This window comes from Gavia stellata, chromosome Z (genome assembly GCF_030936135.1).
Source record: "Gavia stellata isolate bGavSte3 chromosome Z, bGavSte3.hap2, whole genome shotgun sequence".
Lineage (NCBI taxonomy): Eukaryota > Metazoa > Chordata > Aves > Gaviiformes > Gaviidae > Gavia > Gavia stellata.
Genome location: NC_082637.1, coordinates 37,553,405 through 37,569,776, shown reverse-complemented (window position 1 = coordinate 37,569,776; position 16,372 = coordinate 37,553,405). Strand labels below are relative to the sequence as shown.

Sequence of the window (16,372 nt, the reverse complement as noted above, 5' to 3'; positions counted from 1 at the left end):
AAGAAAGAAGTACCTTTCTCTCAAGACTTTCTAATGTTTCATTAGAGGTTTTCTCATTTTCTTGATTTGCTTTTAGATGAGACCGTAAGTCTTCTATCAAATGTCTTTTCGTATTAAGGTCCCTCTCCAATCGAGAAATCCTAGAAGGGACGAAGTCACACTACACGTCACTGTTAGAAAATATTGTTTATATGCAACTATCTTGAACAACTAAAAAGTATAAATGCAGTAGACAAACTATGATTCCTGTACTTTTGGAGTATTTTTTAAAATAAAAGCTGAGGCAATTCTTGCAGTTTACCCTGTTCTAAACCATTAAAACCAGTTTCAAGTTTCTTATTAAACAGACTTATTTCTAAATATGTAATTTATTTGTGATTTGCTTTTTGCTGTGGTTTATAGTCTAACTTGTCTGATCTGAAATCAGAATAATTCTTCTTAAACTATTCTCAGAAAAAGCCAAAAAACCTGTTGAAAACAGGAAATTTAATTAATTAGATTTCTTTGATGTCTGAAGCAGGTATCATTCAAACACTATTTTGTACAACATTAGTTGTAAAAGAAAGTGAAAGGGGGAAGTCTCCTTTCATCCAACTGAGTAATACAGAGAAATACATGAAAAATCTCTATCCCTATAATATGTCGGGTAAGATAATAATTCTTAAAAACTGGAAAACCTAGAAATATTATCAGCATTTTTCAGAAACTTTGCAAAAAAAGAAACTTTCATGTACTACAATGTAACTTCTGTTCAATAAGAAGATTATGCCTTACACAATGCCTCCAATCTTATGATACAAATTAATATTTTAAGCATAAACATAAGCAATACCTGAATATGTTCAGATTTCTGGTTTTTTGTTTTTGTTTTTTTTTTTTTAAATGAAAGTAAAATGAATGATCGTAGGATGTTCAGGAATAAAACGTTGTTGATACCATGTCAATACCATATTAAAAAAAAACAGGAAAAGAGTGCATCTTAAAATTTCTTGCATCTATTTTGCATTTGTACTATTAATGTTATATTGGTGGTTATATCTTATAGTTTATGAAAAAACACTATCTATTTTATAAAGGAAGCATGATAACCAGTAACTCTATTTTAAATTTAAGGCTTATAGTGGAAAAATTCAGTTTCATTTTGAAACAGAAAATACACAATGTACACAATTTAACAATTTTAAGAGTTCTCCATTTTTTAAATGAAATAATTTCAGATAAGTAAACTGCATTCTTTCTACAAATAAAAAAAATCAGAATGGTTAGAGGAGTTAAATTCTGGCAAAGGCAAGAAATTCGCAGATATACTAATAGGTTATGTTTATATAGTAATATAATTGAAGAACAGTATTGTTTCAGTTAAAGCAGGTAGAGTAAAAATCTCAGTTGCATACTTCAAAAAAACACATGTGAATTTCAAAATGAGTAGTAAACCTTAATCAATTCAAAGAGAAACAAATACAACTGTCCTTTTGAACTTTTTATGAATATAAGACTGGATATTTAATCTTGTTTAAGCATCTGAACCTTGACATTTCTCTTAGCCCCTAGGCAAAGAATTACTGTATTTGAAAGACTGTGTTTAACAGTGCTGAGGAATTCATTCAGACCTATATCAAGGATAAAATATTCTACTCTAGGGTCTGGGTATTCTTATTGCAATACAGATACTGTACCTAGCTAACCACTCATCAGTTTAAACAGAATGGAATTTCAGCATGTACTGCTCCAGTTTCTAAAAAAACCCACTCTAACAGTCTGCAAGATTGCAGTAAAAAGAAGAATAAAACATTCTCTTAAAAATCTATTTAAGAATGGTTAATGATGTAATAATTCTACAGCTGCCACGGGGTGGCACCAAACACAATGGATAGAAGAGTGAGCATACTTTGCCTGTAGTTCCTGAATCCGTTCTTCTTTTTCCTGGACTTTGTTTTTTAGTGACTTAATGGTGGTCGATTGCTTAGTGATTTCATTATTCGAATTCTATATTGAAAAATATTAAAATATAAATAAAGCAGACTGAATATTATTGCAGTCAACAGTAAATCTGCAGTCAACAGTAAATTTGTTCGAAATAATGGGCTGTGTAAACTTCCATATATTTTATGAATGTGCTTAAACATTAATTGATACAAAAGGAACATTCTTACTTTCTAGCTACACTTAAGCAAAAGTACATTCCTTGGAAAATATAACGAAAATCAGTACTTTTCCATTGCTCTAATAATCAGTACTTTTCCATTGCTGCAAACCCAGCGCAGCTTTCAAGACCACATTTTCTCTTGCATAGCATGGTCAGCTGAAAAGGTAACAGAAAGGAAGAGAAATAAAATAGGATCTTCATTTGAACTACATCCTTGACTGGTATAGTTCTACAGCACAAGTTCCTACATCTATAGAGCAACAGTTTCCAGTAATGCCTTTCATTTTGTGCATTTGGAAATACATGGCGATCTACAAGAGCAGTTGTTTTTGCTTCCCTTGAAACTCAAAGCACAAGACAAACAAATTTCCATGTGGTCATACAAACACAAATCCTACATTTCAGTAACAAAAAGGTATGATCCTAACTTTCAGGCACACGCAGTTCCAGTGAAGGAGCATCATACGGTTGTTGGCTTTTCTTCATTGTATATAGTAGCAAGTAAAAAAACCCTCAATTCCTCCGTGCAAACACACAGATATTCTATCCAAGATTTAGATACAGAACAGCTGAATCACTCTACAGAAATAAAAATATGAAATTTAACTAAGTAGCCATCTTAGCAATCTGAGCATATGCATTGAATGCCATTGCTGAAAATGGCATCTCAAACATATTGCATATAGTGATTTCAGAACTCCAAAAGGTGTTGCCAAGATACATATGCGTTAAGTGTACGCACAACATACATGTGTGCATATATGCATTCAGGTTCAGCTACTGTACTAAAGCTTTTTACTTATTATGTATAAACAATCAGTGAACAGATCAGACAAGCTGTAAACAAACATACTTCAGGAGAATTTCTCTACTCAGTGCAGAGTTGTAATGCCTATTAACATTAATAGGGGTATTGTACATAACTGTGCACCTCAAGGGGAGTATATATTCTTGTGTGCATAGTTAGATGTAAAATACTGTTCTCAATAACTTGTCTAGTCTATTACTATTACTATAGTGTGAGGTATAACCAGAAAATGTTAAAATGATGTATGCTAGCAGAATATTCCTGAGTTTCCTGAGACCTGTTTGTTGAGCTTGAGCTTCATTAGCGTGAAGCACAGCACCCAGTTACATGGTTTACACACCAGATATGAACTTGAATACTTAGGTGAGCCTCTGCACATGCTCAGAGGCAAAGACGTATGCTTATGGTATTTTGCTTCCGAACTCACTACCCACACCTAACACATTTCTTCCTATTGGCAAAGGTACAAGGAGTCATTATACACAACATAAACAAACACTACAAAGATAGCTCTGAGAAAAAAATGAACTAACAAAACCAGATACTTTGAGATTTTGAGCTACAAGGAAAGCTTTTGCTGCTTCCACATTGAGACATTCAGGAGAATAACTTTGTATCTCCTTTTTGCGTATGCTAGATAGCCTGGAACAATTTCTTTTGCCAATTTCTTCTGCTAAAAATGACTTGCAGGACTTAAATTTTTGAAAAATTATTAGGTCAAAATAAGGCTAAGAATTTCAGTAACTTGACTTAAGTACCTTTGGAGACCCCTATAGTAAAAACTCTCATCCAGTTCAGCAACCAGTGAATTTACTCTACTAATCTGGATTTGGGGTCACAGACTATGTTTATTCTAAATGAAGTTTTGCATGCATGGTTTATTTTTTACATGAAAAATGTAATACATATTTACGAAGGAATTAAAAGTAATGTTATTATTTTTGACATCAGATTTATATATGCTTGGTAAATGTTTCCTCTGCTGCAGAAACAAAAAATTTATTTTTCAGCAATATATTTTGCTGTTTGCATTTGACAGACAAATAAAGCAGGCTTCTAGCATGAGTGTTGCTCTTACAGTATTTTACAAAAAAACCCCTCATTATTTATTTTTCTTACTTTCATAGAGCTATTGACTACTAGATTTCTGGATAATGAGGACACTCATCTAAAAGAACAACCCTAACTAACAGAAATTACCATTCACCAGCAACAGAAGCAGATTAGTCAAACCCAAAACTAAAATCAACACTCAAGAAGTCAGCTGTATGGTTTCAAGATCTCTTTCTCATAGTTAAAGTAGAACAAATTCTGTGCCTTTTCATGGCTACTCCCTGCTGCCCTCATGTCTTTATCAATGTGACCTACCTTTACTAATCCCTGAATTTAGATGTTACACATCCAGTGTGCTATAGCCAAGATCTGTAATACCATGATTACCATCAACAGCTAAGAGGTCTGAGCACTACCTGCAACTCATGCGCTAGCACAGCTAATCCAGTACTCAGAGCCAGAGCCAGATATATTAGTTACATAATATGGCCTTTTCTTCCAGTTGATCCTTTGGCAGCTGGCTTGCTAGCGTGCAGTTTCTTCTAGCAGCCAGGAGCTGTACCATTTTGACCTTTTCTCTTTCCTCAAATATTAAACACAAAATGATGGAAAAAACCCAAGTTTAAGACATTCTGTTGCACATATATTTCCTCCAGTGAGAAGAGAGGAAGTATTAGTATGTTTGAGCCAGGCCACTTGCTGAGAAAGGTCTCAGATCAGCACAGTCCAGCATCTACGTCATCCACATATAACAGAATCACTGGAGACTGAAAAATGAAATCATCAACAAGTTAGTATTTTCCTACCAGCTAATCTACAAAACTACAAATACAAAAAGAATGATGTCTCTTTGAAGACAAGAACAGTAGTAATGTATAGGTAACATAACACTGTTACATTACATGAGCTGCCCCATCAGCCCAAATTCTATGCTCTGCTTTCACAGACAGCTATTGCTTAAAGGAAGGAAGGAATCAACACAATTCTCATTGAAGTAATTCCACAGCACTTTTCAACCAGACACAGTTAATCATTATGTGAAAACCCATCAAGCTTCCCTGTCTGGTCTATCTGATCTGCAAAAATTGTTTTAATTGTAACTTTTAATTCTCCTGCTTATGACTACATTTCTACTTAACATCAAAAGTTATCTAACACCTAAGTTGCTAATCATTGGCTAAGATATATAAATGATACGCATATGTGAGTATATGTGTATCTGCTTGACCCAGTTATGAAATATTGTTCATACAAATTATCCTCAGCACTAGATAATCTCTTCTGTCACCTTTAGTTTGCACTGCAGCTGTTTCATCTCTGAATCAATGTTCTTTGAAGGAGCTGGTGTGGCTTCACTCTTGCCAGCAGTTTGAGACAGATGTTCTCTCAACTTTAATTTTCCTTGTAAATCTTCCTTCTCCTGTTGCCACTTGGCCAGGTTGGAGGTCAACACCTGTTTTACAAAAAGAAGAAACAATAACAATTGCATCCTAAAAATATTTCTGCTTGATCATGTAAGATGCTCCTCTGGTTCAGAATTCAAGAGGAATGAAACAGTATATATTATCTGTAATTATCTTGCATAGTTGTTGGTTGAATTCTCTAGTCCACGCAAAGATCAAATCTAGCAGGAAAGACAGGTCAACTAATATTAAAAATAAGCAATATTTTTAAAAGACAAGCTAATTCGATTTTGACTGTACATTGCTATTCTTACCATAACAGGCAAAAATTATCATACAAAAATGTAACAGTAGTTTCTGTTGAAACATGTTTACCTAGAGCCTCTCTGGGATTCAGCAATTATTTCTACATAGAGCATGAAGAAATACCAAGGTGTCTCAGACACCAATGCATATTAAAGCTGGTTAAATGTCAAATCTGTTTTAATGGTGACCACCGTAAGCTCACTTGAATTGCTGTGTTGACATGTGGTGTAAAACACATATCCTTCTCTTGGCTTTTGTTTTGATATTTGTAGGGCTTGTAGAGGTTAAAGCAAAGTGGACCAGATGCACTAAATATCTTCTGGTTGGCTGGTCTTTACTCATGTTGTGTTATTTCTTCCCTTTCACATATATGCACCATAGCCAGAGAACCAGATATTCCATAACCTTGACTCTAGGGCTGAGGTACTTAAGTGGTAAAAGCCAAGCTGGAGCAGGACAGGATAACAGATGTTAGTTGTTTATTCCACTGGGTAGGTCTTACCACCCTAAACTGCAGCCAAAATGCTTCTCATTTAGCAACATAAATGCTAAGTCCAATTAGCAGACGAGGCTTGTTAGGGATTTAGTTCAAATAAATAACATGCAAACAAACTCTCAGTCTTGTTGTACTTGATTGACAACTGACAAGACTTACTCAATCTTTGTAACAATGTATTTCACAGTACTCCTTATAGAGGTAATCTTGTAAATAAGGTATTTGTTTTAATTTAAATAATATTGAATGTTGTTCTGTGAAAAAGGGAACTGAAATAATAATAACAACAAAGTGGCTAACTTTCACGAATCTATAGTCAGCTGAAAGCCACGAATGGCCCAACAACTCTCTGCTCCTCAAGAGAGGATTAAGATAGTAACTACAATACTATCTTATTATTCCAAAGAAGATTGTAATATGGAAGTTTAATATAAGGAACAGTTATACAAAATGGTATTGAAATCTCTCAGAGAGCAAAAAAACCTTCCTCTATGAAGACTCCCTATAAGAAACTAGAGAAAATGCCACAGCTTGAAATGAGTAAATGTGTGTCCGATTATATGCTGCTACACAAAAAAACATGGGTGAGAAGGTTAAAGATAGTATTCTATTTCCAAGCATTTTATTATTTAACTCAAAAATAGATTTTATACTATTTGATGTTATTATAAAAAACTTTTTATATACATGTGTTTATATACCCACACACTTCCATACCAATCATCTGAAGATCACATATATACCCAAATAAAAGAAAACCTACTTATGATCATGTTTATTCCCATTATGAATGACATGAAAATGCTTGTAGATTTTGCATTAGCTTAAAAAAATATCACGGATACAAGAAAATACATCCTGTATTTAAAATTAAAACTCTAACAGTATTTCACACTTAAGTGCATTTACTAAAGCCAATGGGCAGTTTATGTATTTATGTGAGAGAAGTACCGTTATTAGTAAAGGGGTTAATCTTCCCATTGTCTTCTGTGTCTGCTGTCATTATTGAACAAGACAGAAACAGTGTTAGCCAATTTTCTAATTGGCTATTCCTTAATCTGATATATTATTCTCACAATTAATACAGTCTGAGTAAAAGACAAAATGAAGGCTGTTTTAATAAGCAAAAACAGTAGTAGTACAAAAAGATGTAGTACAGAAAGATGTAAGGATTAGGTTAATTTGTCCAGTATAGCCGATATTTCTACATGCAGAATTTCATGATTCAGTGTCTCTATAATAAAATATTCATAAAAAGAAAAGCAAAAAAACCCCCAAAAAACATAGCTAGATCAATAATTCTGACTAAAATTAGAAATGCCCCCATATCTGCCCAAGACAGCTTGTGAATCTCAGAACTTTCTTAGGCTACTGCTGCCATCAAAATGTATGTGGTCTAAAATGCCATGATTGCAGTGGCTACATTCCCAAAATTGACAGCAAATGTATTGAAAAAGAAAGGGCTTTCATGGGACAGGTGCCAAAGAGGAGAGTTGGTTACAGAATTTACTTAAGTGAGGAGGTAGAAAAAAATTATTTAAAATATGAACGTACATAAATTCAGAAACAGCATCAGAACTACGGGGATGAAGTGAAAGTAGTATATGATGTACAGGACAAACACCCCTCAACTTGCAAAAGTAGAAGACAGGCATGCAATTGCAATCAGAGATATCATGAAGGCTGCCTCTTAACAGCTCTGGAGACAATGTAAATGGCATTACTGGGTTGATATTTTGCTTGCATTATTCTTCTATTTGCAATATATTGAAAGGGTATGTGAAAATTCTTTATAAATCTATGTAAGATGTGAAAAACAGCCCCCCTGCCCTGGCCAGGTATTTATGCCTAAAAGACATTCCTTGCATTTTCTTACTGAAGAAGCAAGTTTATTGCCCTGCTGTCCCTCACCACTCACGAAGTTTTAAGTTAAGTCTTTTGGTCTTTTTTCTTTTTTAGACACAGGGAGGGGTTTGCATCTGTGCTACCATGCACGCAAATCCTGAGTGACAGAATAGAAAGGATTTACCAGGATGAAAGGTAGAATCTTAAACACCAGCTAGACCAGATGTTGGTAAAGGCAGGCTACCACTGTTCCTCCACAATGTATTGGCCTTTGTTGCTGCACCTCCTCCAGAGTGTTTTGGCTCAACAGATGTTTATAGAGTCAATATTTTAACATCCATCTATCTTAATCTCCTTGCTCCTGCTACACCCATGACACTCTGTTCTGCTGTACACAAAGGGATAAGTGATGAATCTCAGTTGCTATGTAGTCAATGTAAAACTTCCAGTGACTCAGCAGGGCTTTTCACCATAAGTCCTCTGCTCAGAAAGCCAGCTATGGGAAGAAGGCCCAATGGATTAATGTAGGAAGCTCCTGGAATGGCCTATTGTTCCTTGGCATCACAACAATCCTGTGAGGAGCTTCTAGCTTAGTTTACAGCAGTCACCCTCCTACTGCAACTGGCATGTATGAAAATGACATTTCTGTTGGTGGTGGCTGCTATTGCACAGCCACTGCTGTATATGATCCCATGCATTTATATTTGCAGAATGTATTATACATAATGTATTTCTAGGCAAAATTATAAAATAGGATGTAAATCAGGTATTCTTGAAACCCTTTTTAAGCAATGACATAACCTTATTTTACTACTTATTTTGTAATCCCACTATAACCAAAGTATCTTCAGATGAGTAAAAATCATACTTGCTATGAAGCTTCCCATCCTAAAATCCTCAGAGATGAAAACATTACAATGTGCACTTCTTACTGTCTGTAAGAAACCTGAAGTCAACATATTCCTTTCTCTTTTCACTAAGAAACCTTGCTACAGTAGGTAATCAAATACATTTGCTATATGCATAGCTCTGGTTCCAATTTCTATTTTAAAATCTAACACTGCTTGTCTGAAGGTTTTAAATAGAATGCTATTTTCGCACAGCGTTAGGTTGATCATGAAAAATATACAAGATAAGCAGTACTTGTTGCACACATAAACCATGAAAGAACTTCTCAAAAGATATTTGCAGGCACAGAGTTAGGTATGTATGATTTTACATAATCTATCAGATGTTATTACAACATAATGATAAACCTATTTACAATATCCAAAGCAAAATTTATTGAGTCAGTCCCACTAATCTTGACCCTGTTTTGTTCTCTTGAATCAAAACCTACCTCTGCCTGATGGGTCACAGTAAAAAAAGCTAAAATTAATAAAGATGGTATGTAGCTACCTGAAAATATGAAAAGATATATACCAGATTAAAAAGCCAACTGTGCTGCGTAACTAATGTGATCATATAGACAAAAGGCAAATAACTCCAAATCCTCAGTGAAAGTTTTTTTCATGCAAGTGCTGTAAGTGGTTGATTACTTAGTAGTCCAGACATGAAGACAAAATATGAATTAGAAGTCTTTGGTGACTTAATATCCTATCCCTAAGTTGAAACAAAGACCCCCAAAAGCAAGAAAAAGCTCTAAAATAAAAAAGTCATTTGTCATTTATTCTTCTGAAATTTTAGTAAAATCTACTGTATCACTCAGTTAGAATTTTTTTTTTTCCAGCCAAATGCAGTTATCAGCAGCTGACTCTGTTTCACAAAATGTCAAGTAAATGAAGGTAATATAGAGGACTTTTTGCCAGTGCTTTAGCTAGTTGTTAGACTTCAGTAGCCTTTAGAGACCATTAAGTACCCTTTGGCTAATTGGCCAATGGTAGATTAATCCTCTTTTTATTCTAGCAGCACTATTTTAACACCCTTTGCACTCTGTCAGTGTAGTATCTGAATGACAAAATAATATTGTGCATGAATAATAAGCAGAAAAGTTAAATTAACATTTCATGTTTCACATGTCATACCCATGTGTCAGGGAAAAAAACCCTCTTTTAAAGCCACTGACATTCAACTTCTTTAAACAATCTCATGTTGACACCTTACTGAAGTGAATCTTCCTAATTACTGCTAATTGCCTATCAAGAAAAAAAAATATCTTTCCTTGAAGTGCAGTTGTCTAGTGTAGATGAACACAGCTCCAATGCGCATAGTAAAGACAGGCATGACACTTGAGGTGTGCTACATTATTATGAGGTCATACTAAATATGGCTTGCAATGAACAAAGCAGCTTTTAAGGATGTTTAAGGCTCTGAAAATGTCAATCTCTCATGAAGTGTTTAAATTAGTTCCCAGCAGAGAAATACATATATCAGCATGCAGGTAAGAGGTATATTTCTCATCTCAAGTATTTTACTAAAGCAAAACCATAGTTGTCCTATTGATAATGTCACTGTCACGCAATTGCAGTTCATCAGCTTTATAAAAGCAATGTTTATACTGTTATCTATAGAATGGCCCTTTCACACACGTAAATTATAAATTCAGCTATTACTGGGAATACAGTTGTAATCACTAACAAAGACTCTTATCAAAGTCTTTGAATGCCTTCTTAATCATGCGCTAGTATTGATCAGAGTAATCGTCGTTTATAAAGGGCTATTTACTGTATACCAGTTCATAAACAAATGTTTTACGTGTAATTTTAATTCAGTTACTTTACAGCTAATTTATAGCTAAATTTATTCTACAACTTACAAAAGCCTAGTATTAAAACATTCGATCTGGCTATGGCATCTTACTAAATAATAAAAAAGTAAGATCAATAAAATCAGAACAGATAGGTCCATTTTAAACTTCATTTTGTTTTTTTCTTTTTGTAAAGAATGATAATACCACATAGATCAAGAGCAGAACACATATATCTATTCTAGAGAAAGACACAAACACTCATGTAGAAATGGAGTAATATATTCTGGGCCCAATTCTCCAAGAAATCATCTGCTGTTATAAACAACAGACAAGCCTGAGTACAGAACTGCACATTGAGCAACCGATGCTTTTTCAAATAAATTATGGAAAATAATAAAAAACTTAGTAATAATGTAAGTAACAATTTTTTAAATATTATTAAAATGCTTCTGAAACATGTCATCTTATAATGATAACACCAATACAAAGATAAGGGGTTTAAGCTGCAGCAATTCTGTTTTAGCTTGCATTTTCTATCACTTTCATTTCATGTCTCTGTATAAGTAAATATTGCTGTATCTCATGCCTAATTTCTGTACATATCTTGCTTTCGTACTAAAGCAGATGCAGCACTCCATCTGTCCTTGCAAATTTCAAAGGGATACAAGGACTATTAACTATGTATGTAACATTACTTATATAACTAGTTTCATTATGATCAATTATATGATCACAACTGTGTGCTTTAATTTTTGTAGGGATTGAGTTTCCAATATGGAGGTGCAAACTGCCAGAAAATATAGATGTGCAGTACCTTGCCTATAAGGCCTTAACATTTTTGGATAAAAATTACAGAACTTAAAACATTAATATTTCTTTAAAATATTCAAGATTACAGTATATTATACTGTATCTTACATACTTAGTTTAACTTACCTGAATTATTAATGTCTACACAGACACAACACGGTACATTAAAATAAGTTTTACTACAATTAAATTGAAAATGAAAATACAACCAGAGACACCTCACAACACTTTGTCCCACTTGAAAATATCTGAATGTTACAGCAAGCCCATTGTGAAAATGTGGCTGAAGTCCAAACCCAGTATTTCCATGTACCCACCATTGCTATTTAAACAAATACAAGCTGACTTGGTTATTCCAACACCTAGCATGCCTGTGCATCTTAAGTATTGTTACATACAAGCAAAGACTTCCATCTGATGCATAAAATTTGCCCCAAGATTTTCAAACCTTTATACTTACTACAAAATTTTCAATATAAGACATGGAATCGATGCAACCTTTTATAGTTAGGACCAGGTTCTACTGCAAGACTTTTTGCAGGGTTAACAGTACTTATCTGATTTTCACCAAACACGAAAGTTGGAGCGAACTCATAAAGCTAGAAATTTGAATTTTTCATCTAGGGTCAGGGATAGTGCTTGCCATATTCCCCCTGCTTAATCTTAACACATCTAAGCACTGCAAATGAACTACTTGCATGAGAGCCAGTCAGGGAATTTCACAATCCCTACAACTCATTACGAATTTAACAGCAGCAATGCTAAGTATTCATATGTTTCAGATAACACATACAAATATGCTGCACTAAAACTCATTGGGGGAAAAAATTAATAATGCTTCCATCTGTTTTCCGTATAGCTCACATAAAATAGAGAGAAACCAAAATGAAAATGCTATTTTAAAGACTGTTTTTAAACTTTCTTTTGATTTACTCACTTAGTTCCAAAGCATACAGCTTTATATCTTTAAAAATTAAAATTATTTTTAAAAGAATATATAAGCAAGAAAGAAACAAAACAGCTGAAAGAATGGTGAAATATTAATTTAACCTCTCCTCATTTCCATCTGTTTTAAGGAGTGAATAATTTCCTATTGAAATACTTCTGCATCTCAAATACAAGTGAGAGGGAATTCTGTGCTTGTAGGGAAAGCTGTTCCATTTCTCATACTCTTGCCGCTCTTTATATATTGTTTCCATTTGCTTAAATCTCAGTTTCTCAACTGTTAAAGACCATTTTCTGTCAACTTACAGAAAACACGTCTAAAAGATACAAAAGTCTGAGAAAGTGATAAAAGTATTTTGAGATGAAAATTACTAAAAGATATGTACATCAGAGGTATTCTCAGAAGTGGGTTGCAATATTGAAGGAACAAAATTTATAAAGATAGCTCTATGTCTAATTTTATAAAATCATTTAGAGATGTCATTTGTAACTGCTTCAGAGATCAACAAAAGCTGAAAAAATGTCCTCAGAAGCTTTTTTTATTTTTTTATGTAGACAGCTGTGTAAAAGCAAAACATTTCAAGTGTTTTTAAGTGTTTAACAGTATTAACAAATTTAATTACTGGAAAAGTTCAATGTTCTCATAGAGCAGGACAAAAGGTAAAAGGTAAAAAAAGGTAAAAAACCAGTCACATAAGGTGATACTGTATAAATATTAATTAATTATTTACATTTCTAGATAAGAAAATAAAGGCATATTGCTAGCCACTTCTGAGAGGTATGAAGAAGGTGATGACAGACATTGTGGACGGATGTGAAGACAGAAATATTTTTCAAAATAATGAATTGCATTTAAAAATTATCTCTAAAATGTATTGCATATAAATTAAAGTGGTAATTCATCCCTGGATTTTTGTAAATGAACCCCCACAGTCTTATCTTTAGTTTGTAATTTATGTTATCATTGGAACCACTGCTAAAATTACAGGCATAAATGAACAGTTTAGGGTAAAGTATTTGTTATATTACATATTAAATAACTGAAGAGATCATCACAAGAAAAAGCCATGTTTTCAGCCTAATGTATAAAATGGAATATATTTTCCCTTTATCATGATTATCATCAATATTATGACTCATTTGGGCAATTAATTATTTTCACATACATGAACAGTTTGAGGACAACATTGTAGCTGTGTCTAATCCCAGCAACTCAGTGTCCCAGCTTGAACCAGACCTACAGCTGCTGTCTCTTCGTACTTCCCTCATTCTCTATGGGGAACAGTCCATGTTTACCTCATTAATAGCCAATGAAAATTTAGGAGAGCAAATCAGATGGTGCAAAGCATTAGTAAGAAGTATAAACTTTCTTCTACATCCTCTAGCAGTAACTGAGCCCATGAGGTACAAGCACTTCAGGCAAACAAACATGGCTTCAAAACCACAAAACCTCTTCCCTTAGGGTTACAAGGAGAGTGTTAGTGTCTGACTTAGGTAGGGATGCCAAAGAATCCTGTGAGCCAGTACTCATCTGCAGCAACTGGGGTATAAATGGGATAGAATGCTGTAGATAACGATTTTTAAAATGGGATCTCAAGTGTAGTCCCCAGATACTATTTTTTTGTCTCAGAAGTAGTCTTAGTTGTAACACTTTCCTTTTTTACTGTTGTTGAAGATGCCTTAGTTCTTGACTCCTATTCCTTTATGCCTAGGAAGACAAAAAAAAAAAAATCAAATGCAGTCTGAAGGCTCATGCATCTTCCCTGCTAAAGTGATGTGAATGGCTGTACTCTTCTGGTTTGTACTCCTGGCTATGGAGTCTTCTGAAATTTCTTCCTGTAGTGAAAGGCAGTAGCCAGGACAACAGAGCACCAGAATTAACTTTGAACATACAAGCTTGAACAAGGAATAGTGGGAATGAGAAAGTTGGAGTAAGATGCAAGTTCTAACAAAAATGCCAGTTCCCTTTGTGCAAGAAACTACAGAAATAAATCTGAGTGTGAGATGGGTAAGAAAATAGGGTCAAACACAAGAAACTAGTGCTTTGCAGAAGACCTAACAGTGCTGAACTGGTGAAAGAGAAGATTCCCCTTCTGAAATCTGGAGGAGTTTAAAAGAACTCTAGGACCAAATATGTTTCTTTCCGACATTGTTCCCCCAAGGACAAGATGTGGGAGCTGTTGTTACGGTCCTGCTTTCTGATCATTGATACACCTTACTAGAAACCAAAGAGTAACAAGCTGCATGGAGGAAAAGGAGAACTTTGTGTCCAAGGAGTAAAAGTTTGCAAGGACTACCTGCTAGATCCATTGTTCAAACTTTTCAGTATTAAGGTATTTTTGCTGTGCTAGTTACATAAAAAAAAAAAAGTCTTTCCATTTGAGAATGAGGACAAAAAAATTAATTGCTATAAGAGCAAGACTGCTAATGTCAAGAATACATTAAATTTAGCACATGTGCAAAAGAGTATAATAGATTATTTCTGAAAATTTTGGTTTGACTACAGAGAAGATTCTCCTGGCAGCCTTCTGCAGTTCTTCAGTGCCCTCAGAGAGAAAATTTGCCTTATATCTAAAACATCTTTCTTGAGAAATTAAATCTATTCTCCTGAAAGGAGATGGAAGCACAAACTGACCACTAGCCCTTTTAAATAATCTTTTACACACTGGAAGGTGGCTATTACACTCCTTCAGTCTTTACCATTGATCTGTTATTTTATGGATTTCATTAATTATACGCTTTCAATCTTTTCTCATAGTTAACATGTTCAAAATTCTTAGAATTCTTGTTCCTTTCTTCCAAAATTTGTATTTTATGTGTGGTGCCCAAAACAAGACACAATATTTCACAGAGTGCCTTGACACTGCTAAGTAGCAAAATAAATGTCCTCTGTGAAATCCTCTGCAAGAAATAATGCCTGACAAGCTGGCAACAGTTCTACTATGAAAAGCGATAGATTTGACAAGCAGGTGGCCTTCACGCTATGAAATACTGTCTTCATGTTCCTGAGAAACAAGACACCAGCATTTGCCCAACCTGCAGACCGTTGCAAAATAAATACACGTATCCACAAGCCAAAAAAAAAAACCAAACCCAACCAACTGCAATTTTGGATTTTTCCACAACTTGTGCAATTGCATCTCACATATGTCAATCTTGTAAAGGAGGGATAACGTGTAAAAATATATGCATCACATATGCAAATGTATCTTCACAAACAACTTTTCTCCCCTTAGCTTACTATAATTTTATGTACAAACGTAGGAAAAAAAATTTAAAAAGTAGAGACTAAGTACATTTCAGTGTTCATTGACAAGTTATATTTCATTTAAATCTTGCTTTGGAATTCAAACTACAGAAATTATCTTACAGAAATGAAAGAAAATCCTTGTTATACTTGGGAAAAAGTCCTAAGATAGCCAAACTCAAACCTTAAACTTCTATAAAACCTGTTTCTTCTTGCCTTAACTAGTAACTAATTTTTAAATCAAATGATCTAGAGACTTTTCTGAAGATTTTAATATTTAAAATTGAAAAATGTTGGCAAGTATCACAATAATTATTTTTTTCCTTCATTGCTAACTTTCAGATTGTTACTGTTATAACTGTTTTAGAAACAGAAAATGAAAATTTATAATTGCAGCTTTTTGTATCTTATTTACACGTTAAACCAACATTTTTTTAAATGAGAAGTTGCAACATCCATTTGCAGATAACAGAGAGTCTACTGGTGAAATACTATTCATACAAAATGTCTGGAAAACTCACATTTGACCCTTTATAAATAGATAAATAGTATATGGAGGCTTGCTTTTTTATTTTTTATCTTAGTTTTCATTATTTTTTACATGACATGCTTTTGATACTAACA

At 33.9% G+C, this 16,372-nt stretch overlaps 1 protein-coding gene across 1 annotated transcript in view; it reads right to left on the bottom strand.

Moving 5' to 3' along the window:
- The window catches only part of CNTLN (centlein), a 204,938-nt gene that overhangs the window by 31,293 nt on the left and 157,273 nt on the right, over positions 1-16,372 (bottom strand). The window contains 3 exon segments of the mRNA XM_059834003.1: positions 14-140; positions 1,889-1,986; positions 5,296-5,460. Coding sequence (XP_059689986.1) covers positions 14-140; positions 1,889-1,986; positions 5,296-5,460 — 390 coding nt within the window.